The sequence below is a fragment of the Miscanthus floridulus genome, chromosome 11 (assembly GCF_019320115.1).
Source record: "Miscanthus floridulus cultivar M001 chromosome 11, ASM1932011v1, whole genome shotgun sequence".
Lineage (NCBI taxonomy): Eukaryota > Viridiplantae > Streptophyta > Magnoliopsida > Poales > Poaceae > Miscanthus > Miscanthus floridulus.
The window spans coordinates 72,628,851-72,650,050 of NC_089590.1; the positions used below are offsets into that span (position 1 = coordinate 72,628,851).

The 21,200-nt window shown below is 52.7% G+C and overlaps 3 protein-coding genes across 3 annotated transcripts; 1 reads left to right on the forward strand and 2 right to left on the reverse strand.

Annotated features, from left to right (window-relative positions):
- Positions 1-223: 223 nt before the first annotated feature.
- LOC136492189 (acyl-acyl carrier protein thioesterase TE3, chloroplastic-like) lies at positions 224-10,955 on the forward strand. The gene is made up of 6 exons (XM_066488293.1): positions 224-537; positions 691-791; positions 913-1,022; positions 1,149-1,244; positions 1,341-1,411; positions 10,904-10,955. Exons 1-6 carry the CDS (start codon positions 224-226, stop codon positions 10,953-10,955), a joined length of 744 nt encoding a protein of 247 aa, XP_066344390.1.
- Positions 10,956-11,154: 199 nt separating this feature from the next.
- LOC136493927 (protein TRIGALACTOSYLDIACYLGLYCEROL 1, chloroplastic-like) lies at positions 11,155-12,540 on the reverse strand. The gene has a single exon (XM_066490049.1). It carries the CDS (start codon positions 12,467-12,469, stop codon positions 11,447-11,449), a length of 1,023 nt encoding a protein of 340 aa, XP_066346146.1. The 5' UTR covers positions 12,470-12,540; the 3' UTR covers positions 11,155-11,446.
- A 6,913-nt stretch (positions 12,541-19,453) lies between these two features.
- On the reverse strand, positions 19,454-20,887 carry LOC136494479 (zinc finger protein ZAT1-like). The gene has a single exon (XM_066490637.1). The coding sequence runs from the start codon at positions 20,787-20,789 to the stop codon at positions 19,809-19,811; it is 981 nt and encodes a 326-aa protein (XP_066346734.1). The 5' UTR covers positions 20,790-20,887; the 3' UTR covers positions 19,454-19,808.
- Between the last annotated feature and the right edge of the window lie 313 nt (positions 20,888-21,200).

The window sequence follows — 21,200 nt, forward strand, 5'->3', positions numbered from 1 at the left end:
GGCCATGTCGTCGTGTCGTTGCTCCATCACGGGCGTACCTGTGTGAGTATATATAGGACGCCACGCCCACGCTTTGGCATCAACGATCACTGCGATATATCTATCTATCCAACACTGCACACACCAAGCAGCCAGGCATCCAGCAGAGCTCGATCATCAGCCAAGAACGTGCGCGTGTACGTGCCACGCCACTCGCTCTCGGCCTCGCGCAATCGCACAATTAATGCAGCAGCAGATGGCCGGCCTCGTTCATCATCAGGCCACTGGGCCCTCCCCTCGGCTGCGCGCTGCCGGCGGCGGCATGGTGAGCTTCAGCTCCGGCGCCCATGGTGACCACCACAACCGCGTGGTGGTGCGCACCGGCCGGGCGCGTCTTGGCAGGGTCACGGCGGCGGCTGCGCGGCCCAAGTACTGCCGGCTCCGTGGTGCCGCTGCCGTCGCCGCCCCCGAGACCGAGACCAGCCGCGAGCTGCTCGATCAACACTTTCGCCCTAGCCACACCGCACCGAGCCAGCAGCTTGCCACCGTCACCGTCAGGTTCGCTAGCTTCATTCGATGGATCCCTCCCTGGCTACTGGCTTGCATGGTTTCCACTTTCCAGCTGGAAGCCACCATGCATGTATGTCCCTGTCCCTTCCCTTATAACTGAATACGAGTAATCTTCTGTGGTGCACACGAGAACACACGCAGGAAGGACATGTTTTTCGAGGTCGAGATGAAGGTGCGCGACGACGAGCTTGACGAGTACGGCGTCGTCAACAACGCCATCTACGCCAGCTACCTCCATAGCGGTGAGCATGCACATCGTTTATTATTGGTTAGCTAGCTAGCTAGACGCATGGCACAGCATGCATGCATATATCTGCGAGTATCAATTGTCTGGCTGAGCGCCTGAGCCGGTACGCGTGTCAGGTCGTGACGTGGTGCTTGAGAAGCTGGGCATCAGCGTGGACTACTGGACATCCACGGGCAACGCCATGGCTCTTTCTGAGCTCAACCTCAAGTATTTCGCGCCCTTGAGGGTACACATCTATATCTGCTAGCTGTGTGAACACATGCATGGCAATGGCAAATATAATCCCACATGCAACTATGCAAGGAAAATTTCACAGAAATTATATTGTTTATCATTCATTAATTATCGTCAGAGCGGCGACAGGTTCGTGGTCAAGGTGAAGCCTGTCCAAATCAAAGGCGTGCGGATGATTGTGGAGCACAAGATCGAGGCCCTGCCGGATCGTAAGGTACGCATCAAGTGCAGGCGTGTGTTACATATGTTAGGATGTTAGCGATGCATCATATATACATCTCACACTCACTGTTCCTATACTTCTTGGCAGCTCGTATTGGAAGGCAGGGCGACCGTCGTTTGCCTCAACAAGGACTTTCGTCCAACTCGGGTATTCCCGGAGTTATCAGCAAGAGCCAAGGAAGTCTTCTCGTGCAAGGTTGCCTAAACGGCTACCAGAGTATGTAGTAACAGAAAATAAGAAGCAAGCAAAGAAGAAAGCAAAGTTCTACTCACTGCTTTAATTTCGCGATATCTCTTGTACGCTGTCATGGTGGTGTATATGGTTCAATTCGTTCCGCTAAATTTTGTACCTAAAATAGTACAGTGTAAAATGTACGCGATACGTATAAATAAATAAGAGAACTGAGAGATGTATAATGTTCAAGCTGTCTCAGCAATGCGAACACAAAGGTTCTTTGAAGCTTCTCCTCGATTAACTTGATGTTGCGAAACAGAACAGAACGTTTTGATACCTCTCTTCAATTATTTCTTGGATATAAAGTAAAACAAGCCATGATGCTTCTTAATGTATGCTATTTGCTACAGTTGTACCCAGAAAGTGAGAATCTTTTCATCTTTCAACGCAATAGATCAAAGTTCCTGAACACACAAAAAAGATATGACGATGGTGTCAACCAACGGGTTAACAGTCTACACTGCCCGCGCCCATACTGATTATCTTTGTTACCCAGAGACAACTATTTTTTTTTTGGTTACAAACTCGCTTCACGAGATAATTTGCATACTTGTTTATCAGATCACAGCGAGCAGTACATATCTTGCATGCATGACAAAAAAAAATTGAGGTCTACCATGGTGAAAGAGTCCAATTCAACGTTCCAGAGACATGTGCCGATGATGCAATGAATAGCCAAAAATTAACCCGAAACGTCTGGGATGCCAACAAAGGGCACGCACAGCAGGAATTCCACTCATACAAGTCACCGTCCTCAGCCTTTTGTTCGGTTGATAGGGGTCAAATCCCCAAGGGTATCTTATCTAGGGAGGGATTGAGTGGATTCCTCCCATGACATTCAATCCCTTTGATCTTATTTGGATGCGCATGTATTCATCTCAATCCATATGTGTCGAAATGGATTGAAGTGAAATTGAGTGAATACACATACATCCAAACAAGGCTTTTGGGAGTTTAATCCCTCTCTTTGAAACCATGTGTTCGGTTAATGCAGGGATTGAAACCCTGTGATTGCTCCACAAGTTTAAACACAAAACATATCACCATATCTCTCCAGAAAATCAAACATGCCAGTCATACGATTCTCGATACACATGATCCTTCTTTATTCGAATTAAACATAGATTTCATGCAGGCCAAAAAAAAAAACACACACACAAATCGACAAAATTAACATCCAGCAATGATCAGATATGCTGGAACAGCACAGAATATGTATCAACAGGCATGTTGCCTTCAAGTGCTACCAACATCAAGCCTAAAGATGCCTCAACTGGCAGGATGTGAATTGACTTCCTCTTTCTCTGACCCGATTGCTTTCTCCTAACACCATGGGACAAATGAATGAATAAAAAAGGGCGTACCCAGTGCAGAGCGCTTCCGCTCTGTGCGAGGTCTGGGGAAGGGTGTCAGTGCAAGCCTTACCCTCGCCCGTGCAATGCGAGGAGACTGCGACTCGAACCCGGGACCTTCCGGTCACAGGCGGTAAGACTCTACCGCTTGTACCAGGCCCGCCCTTCGGACAAATGAATGAATATGCACGATAAACCAAAGTAGGTTGCAATAAAAAAGAATGTGAGGCAATAATAATACAATAATAAATGAACCTATAATATAATGGACATTGTTGCTAGTTTTCAAGTGTACATGTAGTAGTAGAAAATGGAAATAATCATGAGTCGGTTCATGAGTAATGCTACAATCATTGTGGATAATCCTCAGCCACAGCGATGCATCTTAAAATAATGAGAGCTTTACTAATGCAACATTGCCAATGTGGTATGCAGCCAAGGCATGTTACCAAGAAAACATATTATCTGAATCTATCGGGAGTTTTTTTTAAGGGGTGGGGTGTGTGTTGGGTGGTGGGGGGGGGGGGGGGGGGGGGGGGTGCATATTCAGGAACTCAGGATAAAAGATTGGACATGTACAAGACGGCATATAAATAAACAAGAACATCTTGAGATGTTTTGTGTTTGAGTGCAGATAAGTACACTAAGGCTCAAGTTCATATTGCAATAACAAACAAAAAGTATGTGTGGCACGACCTTCCAACAGTTGGGCTCATTGCAGGTATACTGTTCTCGTTGTGCACATGAGCATGCTTGCGGGGCGCGCTGACATCAAGAAAGGTCGTGCCACAATTCTCATAGCTGCAGAGGAAGATGATCTCGGGTGGGTTGAGGCTTGGGGGCTTCTACATCTCTGCACACAGGTAAGGAAAGTGTTAGACTGCTATATTATGGGCTATTAGCATTGCTATATGGGTTGTTACGCCATGGGCTTGGACTGTAGGCACCCCTTGGGGTTTTATGGTAGATGATCTTGGTTTAGGTAAGGATCATCGTTGATTGGGTGTTTCTATAAATCCTTGACAATCATTGCCTATATATTGTACTCATTTTGGTACCTCCATAATCAATCTACTGAGTTTTCCCAAGCCATCTCTTCTTTCATGGTATCACGAGTCTGGGTATTCCCGATTCTACCTCCGCTGCCCTAGCGCGCCCTCCCCTTGGCTGCGCTCCTCCCCAGCGCGCCCTCCCCCTCGGTTGCGCTCCTCCCACCCATCTGCGTCGGCTTCCCTGTTGCGATGCCTGGGACTCCTCCCCCCTCTCCCAAATCGGCAGCCGCCGCCGCCTCCAAGGCTGCCGTCCCCGCAGTTTCCAGCCTGGACTCCGATGCCCAGGCCAAGGCTGCTGCCGATGCGGATGCCGCTGCGCGCAGCCAATCGGAAGGCTGAGCGCGATGCCGCCCTTGCGCGCGCCACCACAGCTGAGAAGGAAGCCCAGGCCGCTGCTTTGGAGTGCGACGCCGCCGCCGCCCGCGCTCGCGACGCCATGGCACGCGCCGAGCAGGAACGCGCCGCCGCTGGCGCTCCCGCGGACGGGGATGATGAGGACGACCTCTCCGATCACGCCTCCGACCACAACGACAACACCGATCTACATCAAGCCCTCCTTCTGCAAGAGGCTGCTGCAATCGTCAACCTCCACTCCCAAGTTGTTGCGGTCCAGAACATCCGCAATCTTGTCACGGTTGTTCTCGACCTCAACGCCGGCAATTTCAATCGGTGTCGCCATCAGTTCCTTCTCATCATTGGGAAGTATTCCCTTCAACACCATGTCCTGCAGGACTTACCGGCTCCTGGTTTCCCTGACTGGCAGCGCATGGATTGCGTTGTCAAGTCATGGATCCTCTGCACCATCTCCGACGACCTCGCCATGACGATCTCAGCGCGCAACTCCACTGCCCGCGACACTTGGCGCGCCGTGGAGTCCCAGTTCTTCAATAACCGCGAGACACGCGCCCTCCTCCTCGACGCCAAGCTCCGCAACTTCGTTCAAGGTGATCTGTCCATCACCGATTACTGCAGGGAGCTCAAGCGCATGGCGGACAAGCTTGGTGACTTAGGTGAAGTCGTCACCGATCGCACCCTCGTCCTCAACCTCATTCACGGTCTGAATGAGCGCTTCAAAACCGTCGGCATGCATCTCGGGCGAGGGCGCCCCTTCCCCGCGTTCCTGGACGCGAAGGCTGACCTCCTCCTGGAGGAGCTGACGATGGAGAACACGTCGTCGTCTCAATCGACAGCGCTCGGCGCTTCCACCACTACGTCAGCCCCGTCGCGTCCTCCTGTTGTCAAGCAGCCTACAGCCTCCAGCGCAGGCTCCGGGGGTGGCTCTGCTCCCTCCAAGAACCGCCGCGGAAAACACGGTGGCCGGCGCGACGGCACTGGTGGCAACCCGGCGCCCCCAGTCCAGCGCGACCTTTGGTGGACAGTTTAAGCCTGGCAGCTCCGGCTCCGGGGGCACGCCATGGCCCTCCTACCGCCCGTGGGCCGGGGCCATCCAAATGTGGCCTGGACCACAACCTGGGCAGCGGCCTCCACTTGCGTCACTGCCTGGCACCCCTCAGCACGCTCTGCTGGCCCAGCAGACTCTTCAATAGCATGTTGTGCCTGCCCCGGTCATGGAGAATGCCGGGTCTTGGACTGCACCACCCCCCAGCTACTACCAACAGCACGCCGGACTTCCTACATGGGATCAGCCATCTCTGGCCTCGACATTCAGCACCATGACGCTGCAGCAGCCACAAAACAACAATGACTGGTACTTCGATTCAAGTGCAACCTCTCACATGTCCTCACATTCCGATTCGCTTTCACATACTACTTCTTCGCGGTATCCTACTCCATCGTCCATTGTTGTCGGTAACGGATCCTTACTCCCCGTTACATCCACTGGCTCTACAGTTATTTCACCATCTTTCCGTCTTAATAATGTGCTGGTTTCCCCACAACTTATTAAGAACCTAATTTATGTTTGCCAGTTTACTATTGATAACAATTGTTCTGTTGAGTTTGACCCAACTGGGTGTTCTGTGAAGGATCTTCTGTCTCGGAATGTGATCGTCAGGTGCAATAGCTCCGAACCGTTGTACCCTCTTCGGCTGCCAGCTGCTTGGTCCTTGGTCGCCGCCACCGAGTCTTCACTTTGGCATCGCCGCCTCGGTCATCCTGGACACGAGGCCCTCTCCAAGCTTGCGTTGAGTCTTCCTACTTGTCGTCATGATACTATTACTGTTTGTCATGCATGTCAATTAGGTCGTCATGTGCGTCATCCATTTCATTTGTCAACTTCTCGAGCGTCCAATAAATTTGATCTGATACATTGTGATCTGTGGACATCACCTGTTCTTAGTGTCTCGGGCTATAAATATTACTTGGCTATTCTTGATGATTGTTCACATTATTTATGGACGTTTCCTCTGAAGTTGAAATCTGACGCTTTTCTGACAATCGCTCACTTTTTTGCCCTTGTGTCCACTCAGTTCGGCACCACCATCAAGGCAGTTCAGTGCGACAACGGTCATGAGTTTGACAACTCCAGCTCCCGCACGTTCTTCCTTACTCATGGTGTTTGCCTCTGAATGTCGTGCCCATACACTTCCTCCCAGAACGGTAAGGCCGAGCGTATCATTCGTTCCATTAACAATGTGATTCGCTCCCTAGTGTTCTAGGCTTCTCTACCACCCTCATTCTGGGTCGAAGCTATGCAGACAACCACATATCTCATTAACATCTTGCCCACCAAAACGCTGAGCTCATCCACCCCGCACTTCGCCCTCTTCGGCACAACGCCCTCCTATGATCACCTACGCGTTTTTGGCTGCACTTGTTATCCCAACTTGTCCACCACAGCTCCCCACAAACTTTCCCCTTGATCCACCTTGTGTGTCTTCCTAGGATATTCAGCTCATCATAAAGGATACCGCTGCCTTGATCTCTCTTCCAATAGAGTTATCATCTCTCGTCACGTCGTCTTTGATGAATCAGCATTCCCTTATGTTGAGCATGCCTCCACTCCATCCCTGACAGACTTTGATTTTTTGGACATTACTGACTATGTGTCGGCTCCCATCGGACCAGCACATAAGTTTCTATCTACATGCACTGGTCCTTCGACACTCGCACAGCCACGTGCGGCGGCGGCTGACACCGATGATGACATGGCTGGTTCAGCAGCGCTTGATGCGCTCCCAGCTAGTCCACCAGTTGTGCCTGCCCCCTTGCTCGCACAGCCACGTGCGGCCCCTGCCTCGCCTTCGCCCGCACAGCCACGTGCGGCTACGATGTCACCATCGCCTGCACGGTCATGTGCGGCACCGACTTCTTCGACCTCGCCGTCACCTGTAGCTTTGGCCGAGCCGCGCGGACCTCCGCCCGGTTTCCCGCCGCTGCCCGTCTTCCCGGTGTCCGCAGTCTGTCACGTCTACACGCGCTGGGAGCGCCCAGCTGTTGTCCGACCACCTGCTGAGCGCCCAGCTGCTGTTCAGTCAGCTGCTGCCCCTACGCCGCGCCAGGAGAGCCTAGCTGTTGTCCGGCCAGCTGCCGAGCACCCAACTGTTGTTCAGTCAGCTGCTGCACCTACGCCACTGCCTAAGAGTGCTGTTGCTACCCCCCAGTGATCAACCAGCACCCCATGGCCACGCGCGCGAAGACTGGCTTCCGGATTCCTGCTCTCTATCATGCTACGCCACAGTCTCCAATGCCCAAGACCTTCCGCAGCGCACTCGCCGATCCGAATTGGCGTGCTGCTATGGAGAAAGAACATGCTACTCTTCTCCAAAACCACACATGGGATCTTGTTCCCCGCCCCCTTCGGGCTAATGTGGTCATCGGAAAGTGGATTTTCAAGCACAAGTTCAACGCCGACGGGTCACTTGAGCGGTACAAGGCACGCTGGGTCCTTCGCGGCTTCACTCAGCGGCCTGGCGTGGATTTTTCAGAGACTTTCAGTCCAGTTGTGAAGCCTGCCACAGTTCGCACCGTGCTTTCTCTGGCCCTGTCTCACCAGTGGCCCGTGCACCAGCTCGATGTCAAGAATGCCTTCCTACATGGCATCTTGTCAGAGACAGTGTATTGTGTACAACCGTCTGGTTTTGAGGATCCCACCCACCCGGACTTTGTGTGTCAGCTCAACAAGTCCTTGTATGGGGTTGAAGCAGGCTCCTCACGCTTGGTACAGTCGGTTCGCCACTTTTCTGTTGTCTTTTGGGTTTGTCGAAGCCAAGTCAGACACCTCGCTCTTCGTCTACAGGCGCGGCTCAGATATTGCTTGTCTCCTCCTATATGTGGATGACATCGTCCTCACAGCCTCCTCCCCAGGTCTCCTTCGGCGGATCATTTCGGCCCTCCAACAGTTCTCAATGAAGGATCTTGGCAAACTGCATCACTTTCTCTGTATGCATGTTCAGCAGTGTGGTGACGGTCTCTTCCTTTCACAGCGGCAGTATATGATGGATATCTTGGACCGTGCTGGGATGACTGAGTGTAAGTCGTGCTCTACTCCAGTCGACACAAACCCCAAGGTTGCAGCTGTTGATGGTCCTCCTGTGGCTGATGCAACAGATTATCAAAGTCTTGCTGGCGCATTACAGTATCTGACCTTCACACGGCCTGACATCGCCTATGCTGTCCAGCAAGTCTGCCTTCACATGCATGACCCACGGGAACCACACTTGGCAGCACTCAAGCGCATCCTTCGCTATGTTCGGGGCACTCTCCACTTGGGTCTACTATTGCGGCCATCTCCGCCACTGATCTTGTGGTCTACAATGACGCTGGTTGGGTTGGTTGCCCTGACACGCGCAAGTCCACCTCGGGCTACGCTGTGTTCCTCGGTGATAATCTTGTCTCCTGGTCCTCCAAGCGTCAGAATACAGTCTCCAGATCCAGTGCTGAAGCTGAGTACCGCGCGGTGGCCAATGGTGTTGCTGAGGCCTCTTGGCTGCGTCAACTCCTGCTCGAGCTCCATGCCCCCCTTCGGCGAGCTACTTTGGTCTATTGTGACAACATTAGCGTCGTCTACATGTCTTCCAACCCGGTTCAGCATCAGCGCACCAAGCACATCGAGATTGACCTCCATTTCGTTAGGGAGAAGGTTGCCGCTGGTAATGTTCATGTCCTGCATGTGCCAACCTCATCCCAATATGCGGACATCTTCACCAAAGGTCTTCCATCTTCGGTCTTCACAGAGTTCAGGTCCAGCCTGAACTTGCGCGGTGGCGACAATCAGACTGCGGGGGCATGTTAGACTGCTATATTATGGGCTATTAGCATTGCTATATGGGCTGTTACGCCCTGGGCTTGGGCTGTAGGCGTCCCTTGGGGTTTTATGGTAGATGATCTTGGTTTAGGCAAGGATCACCGTTGATCGGGTGTTTCTATAAACCCTTGACAATCCTTGCCTATATATTGTACTTATTTTGGTACATCCATAATCAATCTACTGAGTTTTTCCGAGCCATCTCTTTTTTCAGAAAGGAGTTCTGGATTGTAATCACCAGCTAGCTGTAGACTATCACAAATCATCACATGGTGCACTATGTTAAAATAACAGAGATCAGCTCACAAACTTGTTTTTCATCTACAGAGGTAAAGCTCCCTTGTAAATATTTATTAAGATCCAAGAGGTATAAAGTTGAGGTACATATAAATACAGATAAGAATAAAGAAAAGCTATCAGCTTCTTTCATTTCATATCAGAGGTCTCTTTTAATTTAAAGTTTAAACTAATACCGACAGGCAACACTTGTACTAATACCATAGCATTGTGAAGAAAATTCACCAAAACTTCTGGTCAAAATTTCTTCAATGGATAAATAACTTCCAAAGTATGTTAGCATCAAAGTATTTGCATCATAATCTCACTGACCAAAACTAGGTTGCAACCAAAACACTTATCAAATCATGGAACAATGGAACACTAGAAGTACATGGCCATTTCATATTAAGTTGGACCAAAACAGGACAGCCGAGATGGAAAATGTGCAGGTGCGACACCTACTAAGCCATTTCATTAAGTTCAATGCAGTTGGTAATCATTCCACATTTCTTGCGCTATCATGTCTCTCAAATTGTTAGAGCCAAGAAGATCGCAACTCATTTCGAAATTTGAATAATATTCATTGCTAGTTCTGCACCGTCAAAATTAGAGTAACATAAAAAAAAATACAGAGCATCTATCTGAGAAAAAAAATTGCAGAGAAGCAAGGAGAAGGAGCCTCTGAATCTGTTGTCAATGTGAACATCAACAGTAGTCTACACAGGTTACGCAGCACCACTGCACGAGCAAGACCACTCCTCTCCACCTCTTCTCTCCTCTCCACACTTCAATCCAATGAAAATAGCAAGCATGAATAAGCATGCGTACGACATGCCGACATGGTCAGGGCAACAGCACCTATTACTGCTTCCACCAGTCATTAGATCTACACCGAACCAGGAAGCACTGGTGAAAGGGGAGAGGGAGTATAGTCCATGGAGGCCGTCGGCATGCACACAGTACAAGGACAAGATACAAATCAAGAACTGCAAGAAAACCCTAAGGAAACGATGAAGAGCACGATGCGATTAACTGCGAGGAGGTGGCTTCCAGAAGGAGTGGACGCTGGACGCGAGAGCCAGGTCGCCGTCGCTCTGTCGCGTCTACGTTGCCCTGCCGCCACCCTACCACCGCGTCGCCGCCACTGCGTACCATCACCCAGGCGCTCGCCTCCGCAGCCTCTCCCCGTGCAACGAGGATTTCACCCACACCACTGGAGGCCGGGCTTCGTTCCCAGGCCGGGGTGAGGGGAAAAGGTCGGGGTAGGCCGGGTTACAACCCACGCCGAGCTTAACTGAACACTCGTTATCTTGCTGACCATGGGGTGATCCATGTAACCACGCCGAGCTTAACTGAACGCTCATTATCTTGCTGACCATGGGGTGATCCATTCCAGGCTGGGATGATCCATGGGGTTGGGCGCCGACCCCGGCTGTTCCCGGCCCAAACGAACAAAGGCTCAAGATGAAGTATCTAATCATCTAGGATGTTGCCCTAACAAGCTTTTTCTGCTACTGTATTTTCTAGAGTTTCTAACAAACTATTGCAATTTTGTTCATCCACAGACGCTGAAAGCTGAAGATGCAAGATTATGTGCACTTGCAGGAAAGCAATATTATTAAAATAGGAGAATATGAGCTTCCCTTGTGTATATGTTGCAATTGCAATAAACAATATGATTTCAATGTTGTTTTCTGAATCTGAAAGCAGCAGACCTCTCAAGCAATTTATATTTACACATTGCTGTCTAAGCAGATTGTACCAACATTTTCTTTGTACTTATATTAGCATCATATGTTACACTGATTCAATTGGACCAATAGCTTTATGAATAAGGTTATACATGAATCACTGGCAAGTAATTGAGCAACAGTTTAGTACAACAAAGGTAGAACACTCTAAATGATTTCTCGTAGGTATCAAGGGAAAAAAAAATGATACATGTCACCTGGACGGCGGCAGATGTTGCAATATTCACCTATTGGAATCCAGTGCACCATTCTTGTTAATGTACAAGACTATGATATGCTATCTCCTAGAAAGCAAAAATTTCCTCTGCAACGACCCACCTCAACCCATTGCATACTTGAGCGAATCACCAGCACCCTGGAAGAACAGGCACGAGAGAGCAAAGTCTGAAACGAAGATTCCAACCAAGGAAACAACCACGGCAGATGTTGTAGACTCGCCAACGCCCTTGGCTCCTCCATGGGTTGTTACTCCCCAGGCACAGCTCACCACCGCGATAATGGCACCAAACACTTGAGATTTCAGCAAGGAGCTGATCAAGTCCCATGGCCGCAGCGCCCTGCGCGCCGACTCCAAAATGATGCTGACGCTGACGCCAAAGACAGAATCGGCCAGGAACGCCGAGGACGCGAGGCCGAGCGCGAAGCTGATCAGTGTCAAGACCGGGAGCGCAAGCACGCAGGCGAGCACGCGAGGGACCACGAGGTAGTCGACGGGGTGGGCGCCGAGGACGCGCAAGGTGTCGGTCTGCTCCGACACCTGCATGGTGCCGAGCTCGGCGGCGAACGCGGAGCCGACGCGGCCGGCGACGACGACGGCCGTGACGACCGGCGAGAGCTCGCGCGCGAGTGCGAGGGCGAGGACGCCGCCGACGGACCGGTGGAGGCCGAGGCGGGTGAACTCGCGCACGAACTGGATGGTGAAGGCCATGCCCACGAAGGCCGCGGTGAGGAGCGCGACCCCCGCGCTCCCGGGCCCCACCCGGCGGAGCTGGGCCAGGAGGTTGCGGCGGTGCACGCGGCCCGTGAGGACGCGGTGGAAGACCTGGCCCGCGAGGAGCAGCGCCGAGAGCCCCCGCCAGATCGCGCGCGGCGGGGACCAGTTGGAGAAAAGGGAAGGCGGGGCCGCGGGGGCGGGCGAAGGGGGCGAAGGGGACGGTGGGGGAGGAGAGCTGTTGCTATTGCTGTTGCTGGCGGTGGTGGGCGTGAGGGACAGCCGCGGGACGGGCAGGCGGCGGCGGGACGGGTGTAGGCGGAGGAAGAACGATTTGGGGCTGGATTGGTGGAGGAGCGGGTGTGTCGTGGCAGACGTGGGGCGGAGGAGGAGCGCGGCGGCGGAAGACATGGCACAGCGGTGGTCGGAGATCGGCTCGGCGGTGGATGGGGAAAGAGATGGGCAACGGGCGAACGGTGTGGTGGACTGGTGCGCGGAGGAGGGATTCTCGTATAGTCGTATCGCAGGCTTTGGGCCACGAGCCCACGAGGGAGGCTCTAGTGGCCGGACAACCAGGCTTGCTTTATCATGGGCCCGTGCATGCTCACCTCTGGGCTCAAACAGAGAGGCTCTGGGCCGAAGTAAACGCCCTTGCAACTAAAAGGGCGCGCCGCACCTGCAGGCTGCGAGCCCGCACCGGCGCACCGCTGAGAGAGCAGACCGCCAGGCGCCAGCAGCCGTCCACTTCGTACGGACCGTGCACACATGCAGTCGCCACCCGAAGCACGCGCGCAGCCGCGACCGAGATCTCACGCTCACGGCGGGCCGCCGGCGTACGAGTACGACCATCGGATCAGATGCGAGAAATTAATGGCTTGGGCTTCCCTCGCCGTCGCCGTCGCCGCGTCGTCTGTATAGATCACGGCGTCTCCCTCCCCCCACATGATTCACAACCTGCAATTGCCAGTTACTCATCAGTTACGCAGCTTGAGTTGTAAGACATCAACGCGAATGGCGACTAACTTGGCTGCACTGCACTCGAGCTAGAGTCTCTTTCACCACTGAACGCCCTGCGTTTCACTTTTCGCGTCACTGAAAGTGAAACCAAACCAAACCAGCTGTACAAAAGGCATCTAGGCCTTGTTTAGATTGCAAATTTTTGCAATCTGGACACTGTAGCATGTTTTGTTTGTATTTGACAAACTTTGTCCGATCATGGATTAACTAGGCTCAAAAGATTCGTCTCGTGATTTATAACCAAACTGTGCAATTAGTTATTTTTTTTACCTACATTTAATGCTCCATACATGCGTCCAAAAATTGATGTGATGGAGAGAGAGCGAAAAAACTTAGAATTTGGAGGTGATAAACAAGGCCCTAGGCTTCAGAATTAAGAGTACCACTCCTTGGTTTCATGCTTGTACGTAAGATTAGTAGGTAGTCCAGTACTAGTGTACTAGTACATGATAGCCTGTGCAGTGCACTACAGTGCACAAAACCGCTCTTTCCTGCTCAGACTTTAGTTTGCAACCTGAAACACTGCTGCTAGGCCGTTCTCACACGCTCGTCTCGTCTCTAGCTGGTTTATGAACAAGGGATGATCAGATCAGGGGACCAAGGATGGAGCCATGGAGGTGATGTAGAGGCACATGCATTCGTTTCTTGACATGCCGCTTTTGATGCTCACTGCCGATGCCAAAGTACAGACACACTACAGTGATACGGCAAAGAACCAGTGCAGTAGCGCTCCTACATGAGCTGGTCACCGAGTCAGTTCATGCAGACGGGGAGAACTGAAAGGGCCAGTAGAACCGAGGCTAATGGACAAGCGAAAAACAAACAAGACTGATTTCAACGGAAATGATTCTCTCTGTCTTTCTTCCCCAGCTTCCCTTTCCAGCTCTTCGTTCACGGAGATGCTTCCTGTTTTCGTGGGATGGTGCATTCAGAAGCTATATCTCTTTTAAGCATGGTGCCAGTTTTGTTTCTGCATTAGTGTGGACCAAATGAGCTCATATGCCTGTGCCATATTCCACCATTTTAAGGCTATTCTTGTCCTACTGCCATATTTGGCCAAGAGGTTTTTCACTACCCTCTAACCAGATTACTCCAATTTACTTCCATAGCAAAAAAAGGTACAATGTTACATCATTAATCTGTTTTACCTTCTCTATCTTGCATCAATCCATCTTATTTGGCACGCAGTGGTAATGAAACTGAAAAGACGAAGCCCCTTACTGGCATTGTAAAAAGAAAAAAGAAACTAACAATATTAACCGATTCTCCATGTAGCTTCATGACATGCATATCTACCACTTCGTTGGTCATGCGGTACCGCATGCAGGCTAGGCCCTAGGTCACAGCCTTACCGGTCAGTCAGTACCAACTTGAGAAAAGAGGCATCCATGTTTCTTTTTCTTCATGTTTTACCAGCTGCAAATGGACGAAAGCACTATCGCCCCCATTGATGTTTTCTCCCTTTGTGCCAGAATCTGCTGCCTCGTACCACACCAGTACAGTGATACACTGATACTTTACCTAAGTAAAAAAAAGAAACTTTTACAAAGGAGGAGTTCTGACTTGTGAGAAGCTAAGCATACATTTGAAATGAGAGCTATTGCATCTGCTTTGCTAAGTACAGTTTCAGTCCAAGCTGAGATGCTTCTTACTTATAGCAACAGGAGACTAAAATGAGATTATCCAAGCCAAGTTTTTTTTAAGAAAAATGTTTATTCTGATGCCACGTGATGTGGCATATACATGATGCCTTACGACCCAAGGTTTCTCTCGCCCCACAAATTACCATCCGCCTTGGACTTTTGTATTTTATTTTTTTCAAACAAAAGGTCCACAAATGCAAATTTTTAGCTCATCTTTTTCCCTCTCGTGGGTGTGACTGTGGCGGCAATAAAAATAGTCCCCGGCTGATGATGAGAGGGGAGGGTGAAGGAACCATCTTGGCTGCAGAAGCAAGCAAGAATCCTACCGTCGGAGCGTGCCATCGAGCCCTACTAACAGTAGCCCCTCACCCTCACCTCAACAACAGTCCAGAGGCCTGCCCCTGCGCCAACTAAACTCTCGTGACCGGGCACACTTATGATGCTGTGGCAGCACGCATAAAAGGGTACATGAGCCGATGAGCAACAACGTAAGGGACGAACAAGAAAGTACGCTGTGTTTGCAGCATCGTATGGTGTTTTCCTTTTCCCTGACGAAGGAAGGTAGTTTCTGTTACATTACTGAAGAGATGATGATATCTCCAAATGTCTCTTCGCAAAGCGACAGCAAAGCCTCCTTGGCGCAGGCCGGAACTTACAAACTTGCAGCGGGGTTATTACTCTGGCAGAGACATGGCAATGTCTCAGGCAGAAACAAAATTACCCTGTCATTGTCGTGGTAAACAAACCGACCGTTGCTTGATTGCTTGCTTGCTCCGTGTCCGGACTCTGGAATCAGGATTGGCTCCATCAAATCAATCGAGTAAAAGCCCGGGCAGAGAAAAAAGAAAAGAAAAGATGAGCGAGAGAGCTGGGGCAAAAGCAGAGGAAGGTGCTGTTGGTGCGCCGTGCCAATACGCCACGCCGATTGCCGATGCCGTTCTAATTGCGAGACGGCAAACGCATGACAGGGTACCATGCGCCCCTTCACTCCTTGCCTGTATGCGAACGCGCGGGGTGGTCACCTACCATGTGAACGGCGCGCGGCGGCAGCTGCCCCTGTGTGCTCCACGGAGAAACCCCCATCAATGTACTCATCTCGTATACATGCACACAGCACACCTCGGCTTTTCAGAAGACAAGTCCATGATTGCTCGTGCCCTCACGCGATTGTGGGTATACAGTGCAGGAGTTGGTGTCCTCCTTCTCAGCGCTGTAGAACCGCATACAATGGCGAAGAACAGTGCACGAGCGGCGCCCGAACGAAGAGGTTTCGCTGTGGCCTGTAGGTGAAGACGGAGGAGAGTTAATCGCAAACGGACGGTGGTTAACCTACGCAAAGCACGCACTCACTGTGCCAAGAAAGCGACCCCAGTTTGCGGTGGTCGCGTCGCCGTGGCCCGTGGTGGCGTCACTAGTCGCTAGTCACTCACCAGCACTGCGCCCACGTCGACGCTACCAGCCAAACTGTTGCCACTCGCCGGTCGCCGTTACCTGCTGCTCGATCAGGTGCTAAGAATAGTCCCCGGCAGCTGCGTCGATCATCGGGCTAATGGACCGTCGCTGTAAGCCTGTAATCTTATCTGCCTGCCTATGGCTGTGCGAACGATACCAATACCATACGGCGATATCTACAAAGCGTGACAGTAACCAGTAGATGTCGTTGCAACTGTCAAGTGAAAATGAGATTACGCTAGCCTGCTACGTGCCTGCGTATATTCGTACGCTCCTGCTAGCGGCACAGGGCCACAGGACAAAGACTACCGGTACCGGTACCGGTACCCGTAATTTTCTGCGGCAGCTGTAGACGGCCAGTACGATGCCAAGACCGGTCCAAAGCGAGCAGCCAGCCGAGCGGGAATTTTCTACCCGGATGGGACGGCCGCGGCGTGAGGCTCGGCTCAACTTTCAAGCTCGACCTCTCGGCTCTCGCCGAAGCGGACATGTTCGCTTCAACTTATTAGTGAGTTTATCAGCGAGAATCTATAATATTTTTCTCTTCTAACAAAACAGCTTTAGCCTGCTTATCAATTTGTGTCAGTCTCGCGTTCACTCGTTCAGTGACCCCGACAACAGCAAAAGTTCAAGCCAGATGACAATGCTGTGCCTGTGCTGTTGCTGCACTGCAGCTCGCGCTGTACGGAGTATGTTTATTGTCATTAGTACTAGTGAGCATACACTTTTTTTTTTTGAGAAATACTAGTGAGCATACTTTTCGGTGCCTCTTTTGGTTCCGTTTCAGAGCATACTCCGTACTACTTGTCACTAGTGAAACTCAGGGAAACTGTTCTAAGCAGGACTACCACTTTTGCCAAGATAATAAAATCCATCAAGAAACGTAAGCAGGAGACCGATCGATCAATCGATGGATCAACAAACGATTCTCACCGGGCAGGGCAGGTATACTTGGCCAACCGGGCCGTCCGGCGCGGCATTGGCACGGGCATGGGCATGGGCATGGGCACGATGAGGCACGGCACGATGCAGCACGGTAGCTCAGTCGTGCCGTGCTTGATAGTGTCGTTGTGCCGAGACCTCGGCTCAGGCACGGCTCTATTACCGGTTAGCCATGCCGTCGAGCACGGCAGCCCCGCGTGCCCGTGCTGGTCCGAGCACTGCAGCTCCACGTGAGGAGCGACCTCATCGTTGCCGTCGTCGTTGCCGTTCCCGCGGACCCGCGTTGCCGTATGAGAGGAGGACGCCATCACTGGGAGCGACGACAATGGGGAGAGCCGAGCGATGGGGAAGCGGTGGTGGCCTGCCCCGGCGACCAGCCTACGGCGCGGCAAGAGAGAGGCGGGGCACCACCGCGAGCCCCATGCGGCCTCCGCTCAGCGCGGCGCCGTTGCCATTGCCGTTGCCGCGCGCTCGCCGCCGCTGTAGATCCCGCCGCTACGCGCTCGCCGCTGCCACCACGCTGCGTCAGGCGAGCCGCGCGGCCTCCGCGTCTCCCCGCAAAGCCGCTGTAGTGAGGGAGGCGGCGAGGAGAAGCCGCTGGAGGGAGTGGAGAAACGGGAGCGGCGGGCTCGGAGCAAAGCACGTGAAGGAGTCGGAGGGAGTGGCGGTGTGGACAGGAAACCCGGAGGTGTGGGAAGATAGTTAGGTTTTGTGATCCAACGTTTGTGTTTTATCCTGAGGAAATTCAACTATCTAAAATAATCGGATCGCGTTGTGCTGGCCCAAAAACCGTGCCGTGCCCGTGCCGGCACTACGGGCCGCTGTGGAGGCCTAGGCATGGGTACGACGCCGGGCCGTGCCAGACACGAGCCTAGGCCGTGCTTTTCGGACCGGGCCAGTGCCGGGCCAGCGTGCCAAGGCCGCCTGGACAACTATATAAGGGCAGGAATCCTTCCATCGGAAACAGGTTCGGCTAGGGCTCCACCCGTGAATAAATCTCAGCCGTCCATCCGTGATCTCTTGCGCGGCCGCCACGTGGGGCGTTCCGGGGCCGTCTCCCGTCCCCACCCCAAGCGGCTTTCCACCTCCGGTCCAACATGCTACCGGCACACAGAAGTGCACACCGTAGTAGGCCGCGGGCAAGGGAGGGCCCAGGTGTCATAGCCGGTTCGCCCCAGCTGAGCCGTGGACCAACCGAATTCACCCGCGAGATCCTCCTCAGGCTCCGCGCTCTAGGTACGGTAACAGTACAGGCCCATTTATTTATTAATTATTATCAATAACCCCCCATTCTCTTTTAACCACGCGTTAATCCCAGAATCAACCACCGACGTTACTCTGACCACTGAACTGTAGTGACCTGAGACATGCCGATGCAAACCAAGCGTCGTAGGAGTAGGAGGGATGGGAGAGAAGAGAAGAGAAGGGATGATGGCGACGGTTTGGGCCTGTTCGTGTCTTTAAACCCAACGATCCGCTTCTTTTTTTATTCAAAACAGTATTTTTATCTTATAAATAAATTTCTCCAGATCTATCCAGGCCTGGGCTTGAGAGAGACGGGTGCCACGTGTACGTGAGTGGTGGGCCATGCATATAACCACCTCCCGGCGCTCCCGCCGAACGTGGAGAGAGCAGGAGCAGTGCCTGTAAAATCGAAAGCCTCTAACCAACTCGTCGGACAGATCGCATCGAACCAATCAACCAACAATCTCGTATAGTACTCGTAGCCGCACCTACAGTGATATCCGAGGTATATCTAGATCCGTATATGGCGTATTTATACACCTATATTACTCATTCAAAACTGCATTAGCTGCTGCGACGGACAATCTGCTGGGATGCATTATGCTCGTGCCGGGCAGCGTGGGGGAGGGGGCCACCGCGCAGCGAGAGCAAGGGACGGAGAACAAAATGGCCTGGGCACAGTGCGCAACTGTTCATGCCTAGCCTTTTCGCTGCTGCTGCTGGTCCTGGCAGTGGCAGCAAGCAGCAGGAGAAGGAAGGATGCATCGGCAGATGCAGGTGGTGCCGTGGTGGTGGGCGGCGGCAGCATCCAGCACTCCAGCAGGCAGGCAACACCAATGCGGCCGAAGCAAAAGGAGAGTGAGAACAAGAGAGCAAGCAGAGCGGCGGAGTTTCATTTTCTGCAACAAACTAAACATGAACGCCAGGCCGATCCTGCATTGGTTTCGCCAGTTCGATGCTGGTGTTTTTGGCTACCGGCTAATGACTGCGATTGCCTTGGTGGCTTTGCCAAGCTCCCTGCTATGGACAGTTGGAACGAGCACAGCTGGAGACTGCAACAGAAAGCAACGCTTCAGCTAGAGTTTTTCTTCTTTTTTGTATTTTCTTGATTCAGATGAGAATTCAAGAACTAGCTAGCTCTGTTAGCTGCCCCGATCTACTCTGTTCCATGGTTTGAAACAAACAAAAAGACAGAACGAAATGGCGGACTACAGAGATATTGTAGCTGACTGAATCAATGCAAACGAACAAATATTATACTAAGAAAAAAACGAACCTCCCAACCCAAGCAAAGATGTCTCCATTTTTTTTTATCATAAGTTTCTCTACCTTCCTTACTGCTTCGTTAATCAGTAAGTCTTTTCTTTCTGTCTCTGATGATCCTTACCTCGAATCGTCTCCACTGGAATCAGCCGAAAGGCGAGCGGCCGGCTTGATTGCTCTGCTAGCTTTCAAGAACCTGCTGGCTTGGACGAGAGGAAGGGATCTGACACGGCGGAGACCTCCACGTCGTCGAAGGGCGCGGGGAGGTTCAGATCAATGAAACCCAGGCTCTTCATTGCGATCGAAGGATCAGCGCCTGATGTGACGGCGGCGGCTGCTGCTGCTGCCGCCGCCGCCGCCGAGCAGAGGTGAGACAGCTTGTGGCCGCCGAGAGCTTGCCCGGACGGGAACACGCGGAGGCAGTAGGGGCACTCGTGCGGCTGCTGCGCCTTGGAGTCCTCCTCTCTGCCCTCGCATTCTGGCAATGGCTGCAGCGGGGCCGGGGCGGGAGGCGGCTGAGTGCTGAGCGGGGGCGCGCAGCAGCCGCCCCTGCCGCCGCGCACGTTGCTGGCCCGGTGGCCCCCGAGGGCCTGGTACGATCGGAACACCTTCTTGCACGCGGGGCACTCGTACCGCGTCCGCTTCTGCGCTGCCGCGGCGGCGGCGGCGACCACCACGGGGCGGGCGTCGCTCTCGTCGTCGTCGGAGTCGAGTCGGTACGGGTACGGCGGCGGCGGCGTGGGCCAGGAGTCGCAGGAGAGCATCATCAGAGACAGCGCGACGTCCTCCTCCGGCGTGGCGGCGTCGGAGACCGAGCTCATCGGCTCCGCGTCTCCTGATCCGGCGTGCGAGCGCTTGGCGTCCGGCGACGGGGAGTAGTAGTCCGTCGTCTCGCTCTCGCGATCCGAGAAGTCGGAGTCGTCGTCGAGGGGGACGCGGCGCTTGGGGTTCTTCTCCCGCAGGGCGTGCGGCCCCTGGATGGGGCTGCGCTTCTTTGCGTCGGCGGCGTCGTCGTCGATGCCGCCGCCGGCCGCGATGGAGGTCGAAGCCGACGACGCCGAGGAGATCTGCGACTTAGCGGCGGCCATGGAGTGGGCGCGCATGTGGCCGGCGAGGGCGCGGGGGCTGGCGAAGCGGCGGGAGCATAGCTTGCATGTGTTCTTGGCCATGGCGAGAGCTTGATGAGAGAGAGCTCGGGAGAGCTAAAAATACGAGCTTTTGGAGGAGACGAGCGAGAGAGAGAGAGAGAGGGAGAGAGAGAGCTGCCCTGCCGCCCCCCTGCCTCCGTGGGGGAGTTTAGAATATAGCGGAACTGCCGAGCTTCCCCACATTTATGCCCTTTTGATTTCCTCCTATATTTTTTGTGTTCTAGGTCCCGTTCGCTCGAAGGAATTTTACAGGAATCTAGATGAATCTGGATGAATTTATGAGAGAAAAATATTGTTCCAGATGAAAAAAGAAGCGGATCAAGCTGGGTTTAAGGACACGCGAATGGAGCCCTCGCGTGCCCTTAAACCCAGCTTGATCCGCTTCTTTTTTCATTCGGAACAGTATTTTTCTCTCATAAATTCCTCCAGATT